This window comes from Erythrolamprus reginae, chromosome 2, assembly GCF_031021105.1.
Source record: "Erythrolamprus reginae isolate rEryReg1 chromosome 2, rEryReg1.hap1, whole genome shotgun sequence".
Classification (NCBI taxonomy): domain Eukaryota; kingdom Metazoa; phylum Chordata; class Lepidosauria; order Squamata; family Dipsadidae; genus Erythrolamprus; species Erythrolamprus reginae.
In genome coordinates, this window is record NC_091951.1 from 36,799,456 (window position 1) to 36,820,868 (window position 21,413).

General features: G+C 41.4%; 1 protein-coding gene across 8 annotated transcripts in view; it reads left to right on the forward strand.

Annotated features, from left to right (window-relative positions):
• The window catches only part of LOC139160193 (TNF receptor-associated factor 1-like), a 635,213-nt gene that overhangs the window by 8,196 nt on the left and 605,604 nt on the right, over positions 1-21,413 (forward strand). Inside the window, exons 1-6 of one of the 8 annotated variants that reach the window (XM_070737817.1) lie at positions 2,461-3,600; positions 12,503-12,572; positions 14,624-14,902; positions 16,539-16,716; positions 17,571-17,719; positions 19,993-20,674. In XM_070737817.1, the coding sequence (XP_070593918.1) occupies positions 3,596-3,600; positions 12,503-12,572; positions 14,624-14,902; positions 16,539-16,716; positions 17,571-17,719; positions 19,993-20,211 (900 nt within the window). In that variant the 5' untranslated portion in view covers positions 2,461-3,595 and the 3' untranslated portion in view covers positions 20,212-20,674. Of the gene's footprint in view, positions 1-2,460; positions 3,601-10,596; positions 11,062-11,263; positions 11,377-12,194; positions 12,573-14,623; positions 14,903-16,538; positions 16,717-17,570; positions 17,720-19,992; positions 20,675-21,413 lie in introns of those variants that run through there. The other 7 variants (XR_011557897.1, XM_070737818.1, XM_070737816.1 and 4 more) reach the window with 7 other exon arrangements.

Below are 21,413 nucleotides of genomic sequence, written 5' to 3' on the forward strand. Positions count from 1 at the left end.
TATCATAGAACTGATAAGGGACTTGTACAAATGACCCGTTTGTTTGGAGACGAGTGCTCTTTGCTATACAAAAAGAGGGCTTGGTTTAAGTGAATTTTCGGTATAAAGAACATTGTTTTGACTTTTCAATTTTCGGGAGGATTCTACCAGAGAGCTCAACAGAACACATGCTGTCTGGGGAATTCTGGGAGTTGAAGTTCGCACATCTTTAGAATACAGTCTGGGTTGGTTACTGGGACCTGGAGGTTTGGTCTTCCAAGTTTTTGGACTTGTGCTGGAGGCCCATCTTAAAGAAACCTCTCTCTCACCATTCTGGTGAGAAAGAGAAAACTGTTCTGGTGAGAGGAAAGTTCCCTGAAGATTACCAGCATGAGTCTGAAAGCTCGGAAGACTAAACCTCTGGTCCAGTGAAGGGCTGCAAAAAAATTTACTATCACACTATGGGTGTGGCTTGTTATGTGGGAGTGGCTTGCTGACCATGTGAACAGGTGGGAGTGGCTTGCTGACCATGTGACCGGGTGGGAGTGACTTGACAAATATGTGACCAGGGGGTGGCTTAAAGGTCGCGTGACTGGGTGGGAGTGGCTTACCGACCAAGATAAGTTTTCAAATAGGTGCTTGGAATCTTCAATTGATTAAGTCACATTATTTGAATAGCCACAAAAAGGACAAGTGATAGGCAGCATTATTTGTTGAGGAGCACAGTAACATTTTAAGGTTTTGTTCTGAACCCACAAGGTTCAGTATGATAACAGATTAGGCAAGTAGCTCAGGTTTTTTTAATTGCTATAAAAGTTCAGTTCTAGATAATGATTAAAATGATTAAAGCATTTATGGGTAAAAACATACTATTTAATTATTTCTTATTTTAAAAGTCATTAAGGATCATACTAAGATACTAGAGAAGGAAGGACAATAAAAAAACTATTAAGTATTCAATAAATAGTGCATAAACTTACTACCCCCACTGTGTGTGTTGATCCTCCCCCCTGCCCCTCCCCCCCGGTGGGAGAAGCAGCCCATCACTGCTCTGGTCCCAGTGACCGACCTAAATTGGATCCTGCAACATTATCTTGGGACACATATATTTGCCTTCATTTGTCACACAGCTTTAAGTCATCTAGCTAGTATCCATGTATTAAACAAAATATATGTTACGAAGTAGGAGATAAGACAGAGGTAGACAAAGGATTAAAATACAGAGACATCCCAATGACAGTTAAGATATTTACTGTCCAAGTCGTGGTTTCTCCATTGGCATATTTGGGTTGATGCAAAACATCAACTGCCAGAAAGGTTGGAATAATAATAATAATAATCTGGACTTCAGCAAAGCCTTTGATACGGTTCCACATAAAGAGCTGATAGATAAATTAGTGAAGATTGGACTTAATCCCTGGATAGTTCAGTGGATTTCAAGCTGGCTGAAGCATAGACATCAGAGAGTTATTGTTAATGGCGAGTATTCTGAGCAGAGACAGGTTACAAGCGGTGTGCCACAAGGGTCTGTTCTGGGTCCTATTCTTTTTAATATGTTTGTGAGTGACATAGGGGAAGGTTTGGTAGGGAAGGTTTGCCTATTTGCCGATGACTCTAAAGTGTGCAATAGGGTTGATATTCCTGGAGGGGTCTGTAATATGGTAAATTATTTAGCGTTACTAGATAAATGGTCAAAGCAATGGAAACTGCAGTTTAATGTTTCCAAATGTAAAATAATGCACTTGGGGAAAAGGAATCCTAAATCTGAGTATTGCATCGGCAGTTCTGTGTTAGCAAAAACTTCAGAAGAGAAGGATTTAGGGGTAGTGATTTCTGACAGTCTCAAAATGGGTGAGCAGTGTGGTCGGGCAGTAGGAAAGGCAAGTAGGATGCTTGGCTGCATAGCTAGAGGTATAACAAGCAGGAAGAGGGAGATTGTGATCCCCTTATATAGAGCGCTGGTGAGACCACATTTGGAGTACTGTGTTCAGTTCTGGAGACCTCACCTACAAAAAGATATTGACAAAATTGAACGGGTCCAAAGACGGGCTACAAGAATGGTGGAAGGTCTGAAGTATAAAACGTATCAGGAAAGACTTAATGAACTCAATCTGTATAGTCTGGAAGACAGAAGGAAAAGGGGGGACATGATTGAAACATTTAAATATGCTAAAGGGTTAAATAGGGTTCAGGAGGGAAGTGTTTTTAACAGGAAAGTGAACACAAGAACAAGGGGACACAATCTGAAGTTAGTTGGGGGAAAGATCAAAGGCAACATGAGAAAGTATTATTTTACTGAAAGAGTAGTAGATCTTTGGAACAAACTTCCAGCAGACGTGGTTGGTAAATCCACAGTAACCGAATTTAAACATGCCTGGGATAAACATATATCCATTGTAAGATAAAATACAGGAAATAGTAAAAGGGCAGACTAGATGGACCATGGGGTCTTTTTCTGCCGTCAGTCTTCTATGTTTCTATGTTTCTAATAATAATAATAAATTTATTAGATTTGTATGCCGCCCCTCTCCGCAGACTCGGGGTGGCTCACAACAGTAATAAAACAATGTACAATGTGACAAATCTAATGTTTAAAAGAAAACATATTAAAACCCATGCAACACAAGCATACCATACATAAAATTATATAAGCCTAGGGGAGGTGTCTCAATTCCCCCATGCCTGGCGATATAGGTGGGTCTTAAGCAATTTACAAAAGACAAGGAGGGTGGGGGCAGTTCTAATCTCTAGGGGGAGTTGATTCCAGATGGCCGGGGCTGCCACAGAGAAGGCTCTTCCCCTGGGGCCCGCCAGACGAAATTGTTTAGTCAACGGGATCCAGAGAAGGCTGATTCTGTGGGACCTTACTGGCCGCTGGGATTCGTGCGGCAGAAGGCGATCCCGGATATATTCTGGTCTGATGCCATGTAGGGCTTTATAGGTCATTACCAACTCTTTGAATTGTGACCGGATACTGATTGGCAGCCAATGCAAACCACGGATGGATGCCTTTGAATTAGGATGCATGGAGAAATAGAAGCCGCCTGCCCGCCAGTCACCCAAATCTGCGTGCGCAGCTCCATTTTCACTACCGGAACTCCATTCTCCCCACCCCGTCCAGATAGGAACCCAATAATGGCTATATGTCATCAGTGATGACACAAAGATGGGATTGTAAGGACCCAAAAAGCAGGTCTACCTGATCCAATGATCACCCTGAGGTCATGAACAACCACAAACATTTTTTTTTAAAAAAAATGGAACAATAGAGAAGCTTCTTGAATGCAACTGTTATTCCTGTCCAAATTAACAAAGTGTGACCTCCACATTAAAGTTATGTGGTCTGGCAAAAGCTGAACAAACATTAAGCTTTTATTTTCAGTTTTGAGTTTAAAGATTTTTTTTTTAATTTAAAAACTGACTTCCTCTGTCCCCAAACTTGGAAATCCCCCACCCATTGCATCTTCCACTGGTAGGCAGTCTTAACCTCCCACTTTTTTATTCTGACTGCATCTTTTTAAACAGAGGAAAAGGTTAGTCTTGACTTTGCCTGGAAACTTATAAAACTTCAGAAAGAAGAGAGATGTTGAACAATTGAAGGCCCGGGCAGCCAAAAATGAGGTATGTATCTGGGATGGCCAAAAAGATTTTTTTGAAATGTGAATTGATGTGTGTGCGTGTGTTTATAACATTATAATAAGATTTATATTAAAGAGGTAACAAAAAGAGGAGAATGGATGTCAGTAGTTCTAGGAGCCAGGAATACATAGTCCTAGAATCTGTTACATTACTGGGACTTGGTTTAGAAGAGGAGTCTCCAAACTTGGCAAATTTAAGATGTGTGGACTTCAACTCCCAGAATTCTTCAGCCAGAGCTGGCTGGGGAATTCTGGGAGTTGAAGTCTGTAAGTTTTAAAGTTGCCAAACCTTAGCTGAGATAAAGAATAGAATAGAATAGAAGAATGGAATGGAATTTTATTGGCCAAGTGTGATTGGACGCACAAGGAATTTGTGCACCTGCAGAATCCTTTCCTTCTTTCTCTGCCTAACCACAAGAGAGGAATATAGTTTTCAGACTAAAGGAGGTATTGAATTGGGATGAATTAAAAGTGGTGTGTCATAGTAACGCATTTAGATCTGCAGATATTTTTTTTTTAAAGGTGAGCAAATGTATAATTAGGTATGTTCACTGAAATACCAGTGTGCCTTTACTTCCTAAGAGGACCAGGAGACAGTAAAAGTCTTTGCAGTACATTACGCCCCCTCCCAACCTGATTATATTTGTAACTGGATGCCTTAAAGTTTAGTTTAGGAGAGCACCCAAAATGCTTTGTGGTTGTTGGCCCTTGCAAAGTTGCTTTAAAATAAAAACATCCTGGTTGTTTTAAATATAGTGAGACTACATTTAGTTTCTCCAATATGGTGGACTTTCTGAAGGATTTTGTTAGCTTGTTTGCTTTTAATGTTGATAGTTTAAATACTTTTATATGGTTTTTATGTTGTTTTCATTCTTGATTGGAAGCAGTCCATGAGCTTAGGAGGGGAGGGGTGGATGTATAGATGATGATAGATGATAGATGGGGGGGGGAGGGGAGAGAGATGGAGCAGGAGGAGGAGGAGGAGGAGGAGGAGGAGGAGGAGAAGAAGAAGAAGAAGAAGAAGAAGAAGAAGAAGAAGAAGAAGAAGAAGAAGAAGAAGAAGAAGAAGAAGAGATAGACAGACATACAGAAAGACAGACAGACAGTAGACATGGAGCTTTTATTTTAGAGATGCTCTCTATTTATTTTATTTGTCAAACATGTATAGGGTAGTAGTAGGTTATATAACATAAGTAAAAAGTAATGATAAAGGAGGACAATAGGATAGTAGGACAGGGACAGTAGACACAGTGGTGCGCTTATGCACGCTCCTTACAAACCTCTTAGAAAAGGGGAGAGGTCTACTGTAGACAATCTAAGGCTGAAGTTTTGGGGGTTTGGGGAAAAAACCACAGAGTCAGGTAGTGCATTCCAGGCATTGATCTCTCTATTGCTGAAGTCGTATTTTCTGCAGTCAGGTTTGGAGCGGTCTACATTGAGTTTGAATCTATTATGTGCTTGTGTATTGCTGCGGTTGGAGGTGAAGTATTCATTGACTGGTATATGGGACATTTTGGTATATGATTTTATGAACTACATTTAGATCAGATCAGAGGCGACGTATTTTATTGTAATATGTTGTTTTAATCTATGTCTGGTTATAAGTACATATTAACTATTGCTATTGTCTTGTGCATCTATATATAAAGTATAGAAGTGAGCTTATAGTAAAGAGACTAGGAAATAAAATAAAATAAAAACAAACAATGAAAGTTGCTTTAATAATAATAGCCATTCACAAACATAGATGTTCCTAGATGATCAGATTGAATCACATGATAAAATGAAATGCAGACAGATTCTATTATAATCCCTTTAGGTTGGGGTTATTGGGGGGGGGTTGTTTTGTTTTTTGTCTTTTATAGATGTAAAGAATTTGAAAATCTTGCTATTTTGCTTGCAAACATCAGTGATTAGAAAATTAGAGTCTTCTGTAAAAAAAAAAAAAAATTAACCGCATGAGGCATGTTAATCTGGAACATCTCCATGAAAATTATATCTCAGAGACCTTGAGGAATGTTATCGTAGTTTTCACATTAAAAGGGGGTTTTTGGCAAGGGGGGGGGCAGTTACTGACACAAATTCAGCTTCAGGGTGAGCTCAACTTGGATGGTTTTTGTGCTTTGTTTATTTAGATTATTCATATCCTGCCTATCATACTTTTACAAATAACTCAAGATAGCAAACATATCCAACACACCTTCCTCCCCGAATTTTCCCCATGCCCTGAAAGAGAGGGACTGGCTTTCATGCCTTAACCATTAGACTAATTATTCTGTGTGTGTGTGTGTGTGTGTGTGTGTGTGTGTGTGTGTGTAAGTGAATCAATGGGTCAGTGGTACAATGATAGAATAACAGAGTTGGAAGGGACCTTGGAGGTCTTCTAGTCCAACCCCTTACTTATACAGGAAAGCCTATAGCATTTCAGATAAATGGTTATCCAATCTCTTCTTAAAAACTTCCAGTGTGGAAGCATTCACAACTTCTGGAGACAAGCTGTTCCAATGATTAATTGTTCAAACTGTCAGGAAACCTCTCCTAAATTCTAAGTTGCTTCTCTCCTTGATTAGTTTCCACCCATTGCTTCTTGTCCTGCCCTCAGATGCTTTGGAGAATAGCTTGACTCCTTCTTCTTTGTGGCAGCCCCTGAGATATTGGAAGACTGCTGTTTTGTCACCCCTAGTCCTTCTTTTCATCAAACCAGACATACCCAGTTCCTGCCACCATTCTTTGTGAGTGAGTGAGTGAATGAATGAGTGAGTGAATGAGTTGGCAAGAATGCAGAAATGGTTTGCCACATCATTCTCCTCCTGTGATGGTTTTCTCGATGAGTCTCATGTTCTGGGATTTCCTGAATTCTTCCACTTCAAATACCAAGTAGGTTCAACACTACTATAATTCAATCTCCTTTATACAGTCCAAGTGGGACTTGGACTATATACAGGAGACATGCTAGGCCAGGGTTAGGCAAAGTTGGCTCTTCTATGACATGTGGACTTCAGCTCCCAGGATTCCTGTGCTAACATGATTGGCTCAGGAATTCTGGGAGTTGAAGTCCATAAGTCGTAGAAGAGCCAATTTTGCCTACCCCCGTGCTAGGCAATTGAACTACTTCCACATGACCTACCACCGTAGAATTCTGAGGGTCCGGTGGCAGGATAAGGTGCCTGACAATGAGGTCCTCTCCAGAGCAGGCCTGCCATCAATTCTCGCCCTGCTGATGAAAGCCCAAACTTGCTAGGCAGGCCATGTTGCTAGGATGCCAGGCCATCCCATCCCTAAACAGCTCCTCTATGGTGAACTATCTCAAGGAAGGAAATTACATGAGGGAGAAAGGAAGTGATACAAAGACATCAGCCACCTTACCAGCCACATTGCGTACAGCCCACACACCATTAGATGTCAAGGTCCTCTTCGAACACGATGGACGAACATCCATTCAATCTCCTCAAAACCCTTCTAATGCACACGCTGGCCAGCTGATTTTCGGCCTCAGGAAAGGCCGTTTCATCCTCTGGATGCTTCAGGGAAGCTTCTCTGAAGCCTCTGAGGGGGAAAAAAATCCCCCAATAGACAAACTGGAAGTTTGGAAAAACACACTTCCGGTTTGCCATCGTGCTGGGTTTTTTTGCACTCCGGAGCTTCCCTGAACCTTCCGGAATGCAAAAAACAGCACAGCGGCAAACTGGAAGTATGTTTTCCCAAACTTCCAGTTTGCAATTTTGGGTATTTTTTTCACCTACTACTACCAGCTTCAGAAAGGCCTGTGGACATGGGGGGGGGGGGGGCAGCATGGGGGGTGCGCATGTTTGGGGGGAGGGAAGGAGTGTGGGCATGTGCACACATGCTAGCACATACACACACACACATACCTTTTGGCACGCGAACCAAAAGAGGTTCGACATCATTGTCCTAGAACAGTGATGGCAAACCTATGGCACAGGTGAAACAGGTGGCACGCAGAGCCATATCTGCTGGCACGCGAGCCATTATTTATTTTATTTATTATTTATTTATTTATTTTGTCAAACAATTATAGGGTGGTAATTTGTACAAATAAAACATTAGATAAGTAATGATAAAAAGTAACAAAAGAAGACAATAGGACAAGGAGGGTAGGCACAGTGGTGTGCTTATGCATGCCCCTTACAGACCTCTTAGAAAGGGGGAGAGGTCAATTGTAGATAGTCTAAGGTTAAAGGTTTTGGGATTCGGGGTAGAAACCACAGAATCAGGTAGTGTATTCCAGGCGTTGATTACTCTGTTGCTGAAGTCATATTTTTTGCAGGCAAGTTTGGAGCGGTTGACATTTAGTTTAAATCGGTTTCGTGCTTGTGTGTTGTTGTGGTTGAAGGTGCAGTAGTCGTTAACAGATAGGACATTTTGGTATATGATTTTATGAACTATAATTAAGTCGGAACGTTGCTCTAGCTCAGCTCCAACATGCATATGTGTGCCAGCCAGCTGATTTTTCACTCACACAAAGGCTCTGGGAGGGTGTTTTTGGCTTCCAGAGAGCCTCTGGGGGGGATGGAGGAGGGTGTTTTTACCCTCCCCCAGTTCCAGGGAAGCCTTTGGGGCCTGGAAAGGGAGAAACACAAGCCTACTGGCCCACCAGAAGTTGGGAAACAATCCGTTTCCGGCCTCCAGAGGGCCTCTGGGAGGTGGGAGAAGTTGTTTTTGCCCTCCCCAGGCATTGAATTATGGGTGTCGGCACTCGCGCATGTGTGATAGTGCGCACCCATGCTCTCTCGGCACCTGAGGTAAAAAAGTTCACCATCACTGTCCTAGAACCTCTAAACATGACATTCTTTTGCCTCTGAGGAGATCCTCTGGACTACCTTGTTCCAAAGGGTGATTTTTCCAAAAGGCAACTGGTGTTTATTGGTTTTTTTTTTTCCTTTAAAACATTTCACTTCTCATGCAAGAAGTTTCTTCAGTTCAGAAGCGAAAGGTTTTCAAAAAACTTTGCAAGTTTTTTGCTCTACCACTTGCCTAGGTCTGCATTGAAAAAGCCACGAGTAGGACAAATAATTTAATTAAATTTATTAAAGTTATAAGCCTCCTAACTCCCTTTGGACTCTGGTACCATCACCCCTCTGCCTTCTCAGGCACAAAATACAGAAAGATTTTGTTTTGTTTTATACACATTGGAAAGGTTTTCAAGGGTGGAAAAATCGATTCCAGTTGCCTTTGGGGCAGCCATGACCCGGATGGTTGAAAAGCCCTGAGCCACCTTGCGTATTGGATAATTCTTCCCTCCAAAAAAACCCCTGCTCTTCTAATATCTTTTTAAGAATTCACCACACATGCTACCCCCCGGGGTTTCCCTCAGAAGTCTACTTCTGTCTGATAAAAATTCCCCTCCCCCCCCCTCCGCCAAATCTGATAGCATCTGGTGAGGTAATGAGTGGAAAAAATGTCTGAGGCATCAGGGGAGGGAGAAGAAAAGGGCATATGATTGGGTGATGGGCAGAAATCTGGGGAAAATCCAAGAGAACGGGGCTCTTATCTGAATAAATAGCAGAAAATCCACCTCATTCAAGGAGAGAGTCAGAGCTGCTGATATGATTGTCTAAAAAGTGTTGATGAAGTTATTGGGTCTGTATCGGTTCTCCTCAACTCAACTGGGACCAGAACTTCTATTAGGAGGGAGGAAGGAAGGAAAAAGAAAGAAGGTAGGAGAAGTAAAAAAGAAAGAAAGAAAGTGAGTGAGAGTGAGAGAGAGAGAGAAACATAGAAACATAGAAGACTGACTGCAGAAAAAGACCTCATGGTCCATCTAGTCTGCCCTTATACTATTTTCTGTATTTAATCTTAGGATGGATATATGTTTATCCCAGGCTTGTTTAAATTCAGTTACTGTGGATTTATCTACCACGTCTGCTGGAAGTTTGTTCCAAGGATCTACTACTCTTTCAGTAAAATAATATTTTCTCATGTTGCTTTTGATCTTTCCCCCAACTAACTTCAGATTGTGTCCCCTTGTCCTTGTGTTCACTTTCCTATTAAAAACACTTCCCTCCTGAACCTTATTTAACCCTTTGACATATTTAAATGTTTCGATCATGTCCCCCATTTTCCTTCTGTCCTCCAGACTATACAGATTGAGTTCATTAAGTCTTTCCTGATACGTTTTATGCTTAAGACCTTCCACCATTCTTGTAGCCTGTCTTTGGACCCGTTCAATTTTGTCAATATCTTTTTGTAGGTGAGGTCTCCAGAACTGGAGGTGAGGTCTCCAGAAAAAAGAAGGGAGGGAGGGAAGGAAGGAAAGAGAAAAAAGGAGGGAGGGAAGGGAGGGAAGAAGGAGAAAAAAGAAAAAAGAAAAGAAAAAGAAAGGAGGGAGGGAGGGAGGGAGGGAAGGAGGGAAAAAAGGAGAAGAGAGAGAGAGAAAAGAAAGAAAGAAAGAACAAAAGAAGGAAGGAGGGAAGAAAGGAGGGAAGGGGGAGGGAGGGGAGAAAGGAAAGAAAGAAAGAAGGGAGGGAGGGAGGGAAGAAGGAAAGAAATTATTTTATAAAATTAGGTACTGGCCATGTCACTCTTGCAATGACTTGGAAATTTTAGGAAAAAATTATGGGGTTTTTCAGTTTCGAGAATGTTTTTACAGAAAATGCAATTGCCAATTAATGGGAGAAGATTCTGTTTTCTGAATATGTAGTCATATCCTCATGCCTAACTGTTGTCTATTATTAAATATTGGAGTTCCATATTTGATATTAATTTTCTGATTTAGGCAACTTTAGTATATCCATAATAGCACCTTTTGCTAAGTGGACAGTATTAGAATCTAAATACAATAGAATTGTAGCATCTCTGGAAACAATAACATCAGTTACAGAGCTTTGGAATGTCTAATAAAGACAGATTCAATACTTTTTTCCCATGCTAAATTGAAATCCAGTATTAAAACTTGGGGAAAATTGGGATGTGGAAAAATTGGACGAAAGCAATGTCCACATAGATAGATTCTCTCCATGATAACAGAAACATAGAAACAGAAGATTGAGGACAGAGAAAGACCTCATGGTCCATCTAGTCTGCCCTTATACTATTTCATGTATTTTATCTTAGGGTGGATATATGTTTATCCCAGGCATGTTTAAATTACTGTGGATTTACCAATCAAGTCTGCTGGAAGTTTGTTCCAAGGATACTACTCTTTCAGTAAAATAATATTTTCTCATGTTGCTTTTGATCTTTTCCCCCACTAACTTCAGATTTTGTGTCCCCTTGTTCTTGTGTTCACTTTCCTATTAAAAACACTTCCCTCCTGAACCTTATTTAACCCTTTAACATATTTAAATAATCTGTCCCTAATGTGGTTTTAGGGACTCGGTGGCGCAGTGGGCAGAGTGCAGTAGTGCAAGCTACTTCTGCTGATCACCAGCAGATCGAATCTCAAGGTTGACTCAAGGTTGACTCAGCCTTCCATCCTTCCAAGGTCGGTAAAATGAGGACCCAGATTGTTGGGGGCAATATGCTGACTCTCTGTAAACTGCTTAGAGAGGGCTGTAAAGCACTGTGAAGCGGTATAGAAGTCTAAATGCTATTGCTTCCAATGATTGCACCTATTGCCACCATAACTAAATCTTCCACCCTTATTGCTGGCTGCCTTTTCTTCCCTTTCCTTCCATTCTTTCCAGCCTCAGAGCCTTCTCCAAAGAGTTGAAACCAGAGTCCAAAGTAGAATCATTTGAACCTGGTCATTTGTGAAACTCAGAAAGAACTCTGGGTTGCTTTGTTTAATGACTCACTGGTGATTTGTTTGTTTCTCTGTTTATTATTTATGTAATCATTCATTCATTCATTCATTCATTCATTCATTCATTCATTCATTCATTCATTCATTCATTCGACTTCTATGCCACCCAATCCCGAAGGACTCGTGGCGGCTTACAATCATTTAAAAAGGAAGCTGTTTCTGTTTTTCTGTTTATAAAAACTTTTGGGTTTTCCTTTTATCGTGTGGTGTATATCTTCCTGGACTAATTACCCTGTAATTACGGGCGGTTGAAACATGCCGGCAGAATACATACTGTTCATACAGTGTGGCCTTGTCAGTGGTTAGTTCATGCCCCCCCCCCCAGGCCTGCCTATCAAAGCCAGGTCTTCGTGGCCTTACGGAAGGCCAGTAGGGGGTTAGTTAGTTCCATAGAGTCGGGGTGGCCACAGAGAAGGCCCTGCCCCGCGGCCCCGCCAACTTGCATTGCTTTGTCGTTGGGACCCGGAGGAGACCAACTCTGCATGTTCTTATTGGTCTTTGGGAGGTATGTGGCAAGAGGCGGTCCCATAAATAGTTTAAATGTTTAGGTTGTCCATGGTGTTTTGAGGAGTCTTCACCAATACAGGTAGTCCTCGACTTACAACAGATCACTTAGTGACTGTTCAAAATTACAATGGCATTGAAAAAAAGTGACTTATGACCATTTTTCACACTTATGACCGTTGCGACATCTCCACGGTTACACATGATTTTACATTTCGGAGGGTTGACAGCCGACTCAAATTATGAGGGTTGTAGCATCCCGGAGTCACGTGACCTCCTTTAGCAACCTTCTAACAAGCAAAGTCAGTGGGGGAAACCAGATTCGTTCAGCAACCGGGTTTACTAATTTAAGAACCGTGGTGATTCACTTAACAAACGTGCCGAGAAAGGTTGTGGAATGAGACAAAATTCACTTCTGAAATTTCTCACTTAGCAGCATCAATTTTGGGCTCAGTTGTGGTTGTAAGTTGAGGACTGTCTGTATGAAACTCAATATTCTTCCCAACCTGCTTCTTTGAAGTCCAACTTTCACTTTCAGGAATTGTCCCAGAGAATACCACAACTTGGATGTTTTGATGTTAGTAAGTTATCTGACACAATTTGTTTTGCTTCCCAGCTGCAGCAGAACGGCTACTTCTGAATATCTGAAAGAAAAGGAAATTGAGCCACTCATCCATTTTGACAAGGTGGGTTTCATGTTTTCATGTTTTATAATTTGTGTGTGTGTGTATGTGTGTGTGCTTGTGTGTGTGTGAGTCCTTAACTTACAACAGTTTGCTTAGTGATCGTTCAAAGTTACAACAGCACTGAAAAAAGTGACTTATGATCAGGCGGGGGTTCCTACTTATTGCTGCTACTGGTGCGCTCTGCACAGCTCCGCATCTCCAGTGTGTGTGTGCACACGTCCCAGCAAGATTTTGTTTCTGTGCATGTGCAGAAAGCAAAATCTCAGGAGGGGACACAATAATAATAATAATAATAATAATAATAATAATAATAATAATAATAGTAGTAGTAATAGTAATAGTAACAGTAACAGTAACAGTAACAGTAGTAGTAATAATAATAATAATAATAATAATAATAATAATAATAATAATAATAATGATGATGATAATAATAAGGTTTCAGCGATTTTTTTGCTTTTCCACACATGCGCGAAAGCAAAAAATTGCCAAAATCTTGCACACACATTCACGCACAAAATTTTGCTTCCTGCGCATGCACAGATGCAAAATTTTGCCGGGACTTGCATGCACACATGCTGGAGATGCGGAGTTTTGCACACAGCTCCATTTTCACTACTGGAGCTCTGGTGTGGCTCGTACCAGTAGCAACCTGCTACCGCTTATGACTATTGAAGCATCTCCATGGTCCCATGACTTACATTCGGATGCTTTGACAACTGGTTTATACTTATGGTGGTTGCTTGGGTTGGACTATAATACCTACAAGATCCCTTCCAATTGTTATTCTGCATTCTGATCAAAATTCAGACCTTTGGCAACTGGCACGTATATATGACAGTTGCTGTCAGATTCCAATTAATGGAGCCATCACAAGTTGAATTCCAAGACATTCCATTTCCTCAAAGAACACATTTATTTTATTGGCAAGAACTGGTAGAAAGCCAGTACTAAAAGTTTCCGGACTTTCCACCACCAGAGTGTCTCATTTTCACAAAACAATATGTCACACTGTTCAATTGGGACAAGAGCTATTTGCTTCATGACTTCTCTACTCCTCCTCCTCCTCCTCCTCCTCCTCCTCCTCCTCCTCCTCCTCCTCCTCCTCTAGCCAGCCAGCTGTTGGAATGCATCCAACTCATTGGCTAACTATGTTGTTTTGGCTGAAGGCTCCATCCACCTCTGCTCTTCATCCTTCAGCTCCAAACTGTGTCAACTTGAATTCATGTGAGAAAAACCCATGATAGATACAATCCCACAGCCTGGTTAAATTTCAGGCTTGACATTTGCAGCGTCTCGGGGTCAACGGATTACGCTTTTGCGATCTTCTCACAAGCAAAGTCAATGGGGAAGCCAGATTCACTTAGCAACGATGCTAGTGACGTTGTGCTTTTTTCGCACTCTGGAGCTTTCAGGAAAGTTTTCTAAAGCCCTGGAGTGCAAGAAAACAGTGCAATGGGCAAAATGGAAGCCCATTTTTCCGACCTTCCAATTTGCCCATTGGGTGGGGTTTTTTTGCACTCCGGGGGTTTAAGGAAGCCTCCAAAGGGCAAAAAAGGCCGTCCCCAAAACAAAAATCAGCTGGTTAACGTGTGCATGGGTGCTGGAGCTGACATAGGGCAACACCCGGCTTGCCCTCTGATATGGCTCTGCGTGCCACCTGTGGCATGTGAGCCATAGCTTCACCATCACAGTCATAGCTCAAGGACTACCTGTACAGTGGTACCTCTAGATACGAGCTGCTCCACATGCGAGTATTCCAAGTTACGAGTCGCGACGCGAGCGAAATTTCTGTTTGACACCTGAGCTCAAATTCAGGATACGAGCCGAGCTTCCACTAGGTGGCACAAGAATCTCCTTGCTTCCAGTTATCTTGGCACGAAAAACAAAGTCTAAAGGCATTCGTTCAAGATGCGAGTTGATCGACTTACGAGCTCGGGTCTGGAAAGAATTAAACTCATATGTCGAGGTACCACTGTATTAGCTTATTAAAGGTAAGTGCCAGTTCTAGATGACATGTGTTCTCATTGATTGACTCCCGTTTTTAACAGATGCCCGGTGGACAAGTGGAAAGAATCCTGCCATCCCAACATCCGCTGCCTCATAACAGCCTGCCCCAGTTTGTAGGCCTAGACTTTCCCCTGGACCATCTTCTGGAGCAGATAAGGCCTGATCTGAAAATCAGGCAGCAAGTGACTGAACTAGAAACCCGGCAGAAGACCTTGGAGAACATTGTCTCGGTTCTGAGCCGGGAGTTGGGCAGAAAAGAAGAGACCCCCGATGTGAGGATTGGAGAAGCTCTGGCCAAGATCCTCTACCTGGAGGAGAAAGTAAGAGACACCTTTTGGAAAGATCAGATTGATGCCTTTGAAAAAAACCTAAAATTAAATGTCTCCAGCAATGAAGGGCTGCAGAAATTTTTACTACCACACTGTGGGTGTGGCTTATTTTGTGGGTGTGGCTTGCCAGCCATGTGCCCAAGTGGGAGTGGCGTGACAATCATGTGACTGGGGGTGGCTTAAAGATCATGTGACTGGCTTGAAGGTGGCCAACTAGACGTCACTCACCTCAAGGGTTTGGGTTAGGGTGCCTGGCCTCTCCTCGCCTCAAAGAGATACAATTTCCCTATGTATTTACTATTTACTATTACTGAACATCCAAAATATATGTATATGCCATATGTGTACATACATATTACACTCAGGCACACAAAAATATATATTATCTACTATATAAACTATATGTTTATATACACACATATTCACACACAGCTCTTCTAAAATTACAAACATTCAACTTCATTTACTGTGATAGGAAAAACATATCCAGAGCCCAGAAGGGAAAAAAAGAAAAAAAATCAAAATTTTTCTACCGGTTCTGCATACCTGACCCAAATTTTTCTACTGGTTTTGCGTACCTGACTGTACCTGTAGAACCTCATCACTGGTCTCCAGTGAGGACTTGTGTCAGGGTTCCAAATAGTATCAAAATTTAAATCAGAGTCCGAAGCAAAGTATTCCTCAAAGTTCCAATTAATTAACAGAGTCATGTTGACACATCTGGGAGAAACCTGAATCTGAAGTCACAGGGATTTCTCCACCCAGTTGAAAGTTCAAGCCCTTGTTCCCAAACCCTCAAGTCCATCACATTGACCAATCTTTATCTGCCAACTTGGCAGCAGCTCCCATCTCCTTCCGTGCAGGTGCAGGAGTGCGAAGACAAAGGATGACCTTGACAATCCAGAAGGAGTCTGTTATGGCTACATTAAAACATCCTTCATGCAAAGACCCCTCCCAAATTCCCATAGCAAAGAATACATTTTAAAATAACATAAAGTGTGGCAGGCCAAAGACCCCAGGTAAAATGGCTTCAGCCTGACACTTATAGAGCAGAGGTGGGGAACAATGGGAACTTTTATAACTTGTAGACTTCAACTCCCAGAAATACTGAGCCAGCTATGGCTATCTCAGGAATTCTGGGAGTTGAAGTCCACAGGTCTTCTTCTACTTCTGCCATATTTGTGCAATGCCCAAAATTAGCAAAAACCTCCCCCCAAAGCCAAAAACAAGACAGTGGCGCAGGTGCAGTGCCAGAAACTTGGCTTCTGTGCAGGCATAGAAGGAAAAAAATCAGCAAAAAATTGCAACCCCCCCCCCAAAAAAAAATCCCCAACCCCCTTCCAAAAAAGACTGTAGGGTCCACCTACAGAATTAGCTCTGTGACATCACCAGTGGTTTGCTACCAGTTCTATAGAACCGATGTGAATCAGGAGAAACCCACCTCTGGCACTGAGAGGACTGTGAAGCAATATATAATTCTAAGTGGTATTCCTACTCTGCTTTGTACTTTTTCTCTACCATAGTTATTATCATTCACTTGTCTCTGTGAAGTAATGCAATGTCAGATTACTGCATTTAACTGAAAGCATCAGTATTTCACTTCCATGTTTCCATGTATTTCTTCCAGGTAGAACAGCAAGATACACTCTTGGCTGTGCAAGATGTGATGATCAGCAGCTTGGTGTCCCGGATCCAGGCCCTGGAACATACCAGCTATGATGGGTGTTTCCTCTGGAAGGTGCCCAGGGTGGGGCTTCGAATGCGGGAAGCTAAAACTGGCAAACGGACTGCAATTTATTCCCCCCGTGAGTGACCAAACCAGGGCAGAAAAAGGGGGAAATTGATTTGCTAGAACAAAAATCCCTGCTTGGTTGGTCTGGAGAGTCTCCATCATCCAGGTCATAGTTATCTCAAAGGAGCTTTTTCTCTTCAAAAGTCAGCTGGGTGGCTGTTGGTTTTTTTGAGGAAGAAGAAGATGATGTTTCACTTCTCATCTAAAAAGAGGAGGGGGGAGGGAGGGAGGAAGAAAGGGATGAAGGAACGAAGGAAGGAAGGAACGAAGGAAGGAAGGAATGAAGGAAGGAACGAAGGAACGAAGGAACAAAGAAAGGAAGGATGGAAGGAAGGAAGGATGGAAGGAACGAAGAAAGGAAGGAAGGAAGGAAAGAAGATAAGCACTAAGTCCTACTATCATATTTATTTGCAGAATTCCATTTGGGACCCACAGAATATCCCCTGGAGTAGTAGAGGGCACCCTACAGTCACTGCGAATGTACAAAGGGTAAAAGAACCCAAATAGTGGCATTTGGGTGGGTGGCCGAAGCCTCGTGCTGCCATCACTACCGGCTCTCAGATCACCAGCAGGCATGCCTGAACTGGGAGCACTACACCCCTACCTGAAAGCTTCAGTTTTGTCCATGGCCCAAATTGTCCCATGTTTGGTCCATCGTCAAAATGGTACATTATCCCAGTTGCCATTTTATGAGCAGACGAATCCTTCTTGAGAAGTCACCTGCAAAAATTAACTCTGAAGATTCCAATTTCCTTCAGAGAGTTTTATCTTGCAATCGAGTTTTATCGAAGAGGCAAGTCGGTATTATTGTTCTTGCTAGCTCTTACTTAGCATCTCATGTTTTCCCCTCCTTCATTGTTCTTCCAGCGTTTTATACCTCCCGCTATGGCTACAAGCTCTGCCTGAAACTTTACCTGAATGGAGACGGGACCGGTACTGGAACTCACCTTTCACTCTTCCTGGTTCTGATGAAAGGAGAATACGATTTCCAGCTGAAATGGCCTTTCCAACATAAGGTACCATATTTCCCCCCAAAATAAAAGCCTGTCTTATATTAGTCTGCGGAGAGGGGCGGCATACAAATCCAATAAATAAATAAAATAAATAAATTATTTTGAACCCCAAAATAAGCACTTGGCCTTATTTTGGGGAGATCCAGTAATGGGCTGCTGCCCCCACGGGGGGGGGGGGCAGACACAGTGGGGGTAGTCAGTTTATGCACTATTTATTGAATACTTAAGGTTTTTTTATTGTCCTTCCTTTGTATAATCCTTAATTATTTTTTAAATAGGAAATAATTAAATAGTTTGTTTTTACCCATAAACGGTTTAATCATTTTAATCATTACCTAGAACTGAACTTTTATAGCAATTGAAGAAAATCGAGCTACTTGCCTAATCTGTTGTCCTATTGGGTTTTTAAATTATTTGATACATAGAAACATAGAAACATAGAAGACTGACGGCAGAAAAAGACCTCATGGTCCATCTAGTCTGCCCTTATACTATTTCCTGTATTTTATCTTACAATGGATATATATTTATCCCAGGCATGTTTAAATTCAGTTACTGTGGATTTACCAACCATGTCTGCTGGAAGTTTGTTCCAAGGATCTACTATTCTTTCAGTAAAATAATATTTTCTCATGTTGCTTTTGATCTTTCCCCCAACTAACTTCAGATTGTGTCCCCTTGTTCTTGTGTTCACTTTCCTATTAAAAACACTTCCCTCCTGAACCTTATTTAACCCTTTAACATATTTAAATGTTTCGATCATGTCCCCACTTTTCCTTCTGTCCTACAGACTATACAGATTGCATTAAGTCTTTCCTTTTTAAAAAATATATATGATTTTTTTATTGATTTTTTAAGAATTTTAAAAAAAACAAAACAGAAAGCATAAAGTGTACCATCACCATACAGAAAAAAAATCCCTTCACCAGGGAAGAATCCATTTTGTATCCTTCATTAAGTCTTTCCTGATACGTTTTATACTTAAGACCTTCCACCATTCTTGTAGCCCATCTTTGGACCCGTTCAATTTTGTCAATATCTTTTTGTAGGTGAGGTCTCCAGAACTGAACACAGTACTCCAAATGTGGTCTCACTGGACTTTGTATTTGAATTTGCTTTTATATGTTGTAAGCTGCCCCAGGTCCTCGGAGAGGGGCGGCATATAAGTTAGAAACATAGAAACATAGAAGATTGATGGCAGAAAAAAGACCTCATGGTCCATCTAGTCTGCCCTTATACTATTTCCTGTATTTTATCTCAGGATGAATATGTGTTTATCCCAGGCATGTTTAAATTCAGTTACTGTGGATTTACCAACTACATCTCTCTCTACATGGGGCTACCTTTGAAAAGTCTTCGGAAACTTCAGATCGTGCAGAACGCAGCCGCAAGAGCCATCGTGGGGCTTCCAAGATTCGCCCACGTTTCTTCAACACTCCATGGCTTGCATTGGCTGCCGATCAGTTTCCGGTCACAATTCAAAGTGTTGGTCATGACCTTTAAAGCCCTACATGCATTGGACCAGAGTACCTCTGGAACCGCCTGCTACCGCACGAATCCCAGCGACCGATAAGGTCCCACAGAGTTGGCCTTCTCCAGGTCCCGTCAACTAAACGATGTCATTTGGCGGGGCCCAGGGGAAGAGCCTTCTCTGTGGCGGCCCTGGCCCTCTGGAACCAACTCCCCCCGGAGATTAGAACTGCCCCCACCCTCCCTGTCTTTCGTAAACTACTCAAGACTCACTTATACCACCAGGCATGGGGGAGTTGAGACACCTTTCCCCCCAGGCTTTTTTATACTTTGTTTTATGTTTGGTATGAATGTGCTGGTTGGCTTTTTAAATAATAATAGGGTTTTATATATTTTTTAATATTAGATTTGTTCCACTGCTATAGTGTTTTTATTACTGTTGTGAGCCGCCTCGACTCTTTGGAGAGGGGTGGCATACAAATCTAACAAATAATAATAATAATAATCATCTGCTGGAAGTTTGTTCCAAGCATCTACTACTCTTTCAGTAAAATAATATTTTCTCACGCTGCTTCTGATCTTTTCCCCAACCTCAGAATGTGCCCCCTTGTTCTTGTATTCAGTTTCCTATTAAAACACTTCCCTCCTGAACATTATTTAACTCTTTAACATATTTAAATGTTTCGATCATGTCTCCACTTTCCCTTCATTCATTCAGATCGATAGATAGAAATAATATAATATAATATGATATGATATATGATATAATATAATATAATATAATTTCTCCCTTCTTTAAAATTTAGGTGACCTTCACTTTGTTGGATCAAGTCAACAATCATCACGTTTCCACCACCTTCCGTTCCTTGGAATCCTCGTCTTCATTTCAGCGGCCTGTCAATGAAACCAACTTGGCCAGCGGTCTCCCCGAATTCTACCCCTTGAACTTACTCCATGGACCAGGGACTGGCTATCTCCATAATGACATGTTAGCCGTTCAAGCTGTGATCGACACAAAGGCTTAAACTTAATGGGCCACCTTCACCTCTGAGATGGTGGAGACCAAATCCCAGCTGCTTCAACATGATGCAAGGCTTCAGAATATTTGTCCAAAGAGCACACAGCTGCGTTTATATTTTTCCAATCTCTACTCAACAAGGTGACAATTGAGGAAACTCTGCGGAGCTTACTCAGCCCCTTCCCTATCACCCATACAACAGCCCAGAGGTTGAAGGACTCCCTAAAGTATGTGCTCCTAATGCAAATTTGAATCCATTAATTTATTCTAAGATCTGCATACCACAACAGGATCGATAGGCAGAACCCAAAATATTCTGTCGAGAGTGAAAAGGAAATATAAATCTAAGGTTTCCTGCTACAAACCCATTTCTAGTGCTTGGAAAGGTAAAATTATTTCTTCTTCACATCCTTGGCAGAAGAGGTGGACCTATTGGTGTTTCATTGTCCATTAAATATATTTGTCTTATTTCTTATGATGTATTAGTTTTTTATTATTATTATTATTATTATTTGTTATTACAGGTAGTCCTCAACTTGCAACCACAACTGAGCCCTAAATTTATGGTGTTCAGTGAGACATTATGCGAGTTTTGTCCCATTTTACGACCTTTCTTGCCACCGTTATTCAGAGAATCAATGCATGTGTTAAGCCAATAACACGGTTGTTAAGAGAATCTGGCTTCCCCATTGACTTTGCTTGTCAGAAGGTTGCAAAACTCGAAAACATGACCCTGGGATACAGCAAGCGTCATAAATGCGAACCAGTTGCCAAAGCACCTGAATATTGATTGTGTGACCATGGAGATGCTGCAACGGTCATAAGTGGTTAAAAAAACAGACAAAACCAGTCACTTTTTGCCGTTGCAACTTCGAACGGTCACTAAACAAATTGTTGTAAGTTGAGGACTACTTATACTTGGAAATGAACTAGCAATTGGTGTAAGGAGTTTTCTTTCCCTTTCTAAAAGAAAGTGGCTGTGGCAATAGAGATATTCCAAGGAAAAAACACAAATTGGATTAACCATTCTTTTTTAAAAATATAGTTATTTATAATACAATTAAAAACAAACATAAAAAGCAAAAAGACATGGACATGATGTGATATTCCAGTTTACATCTTATTTCTCTTTCGAAATATAGGTTCTTTATCTCTATATAGACAGACCTCCATTTTATGTACAGTGTTAGTTCAATTTTTCTTCTTTGA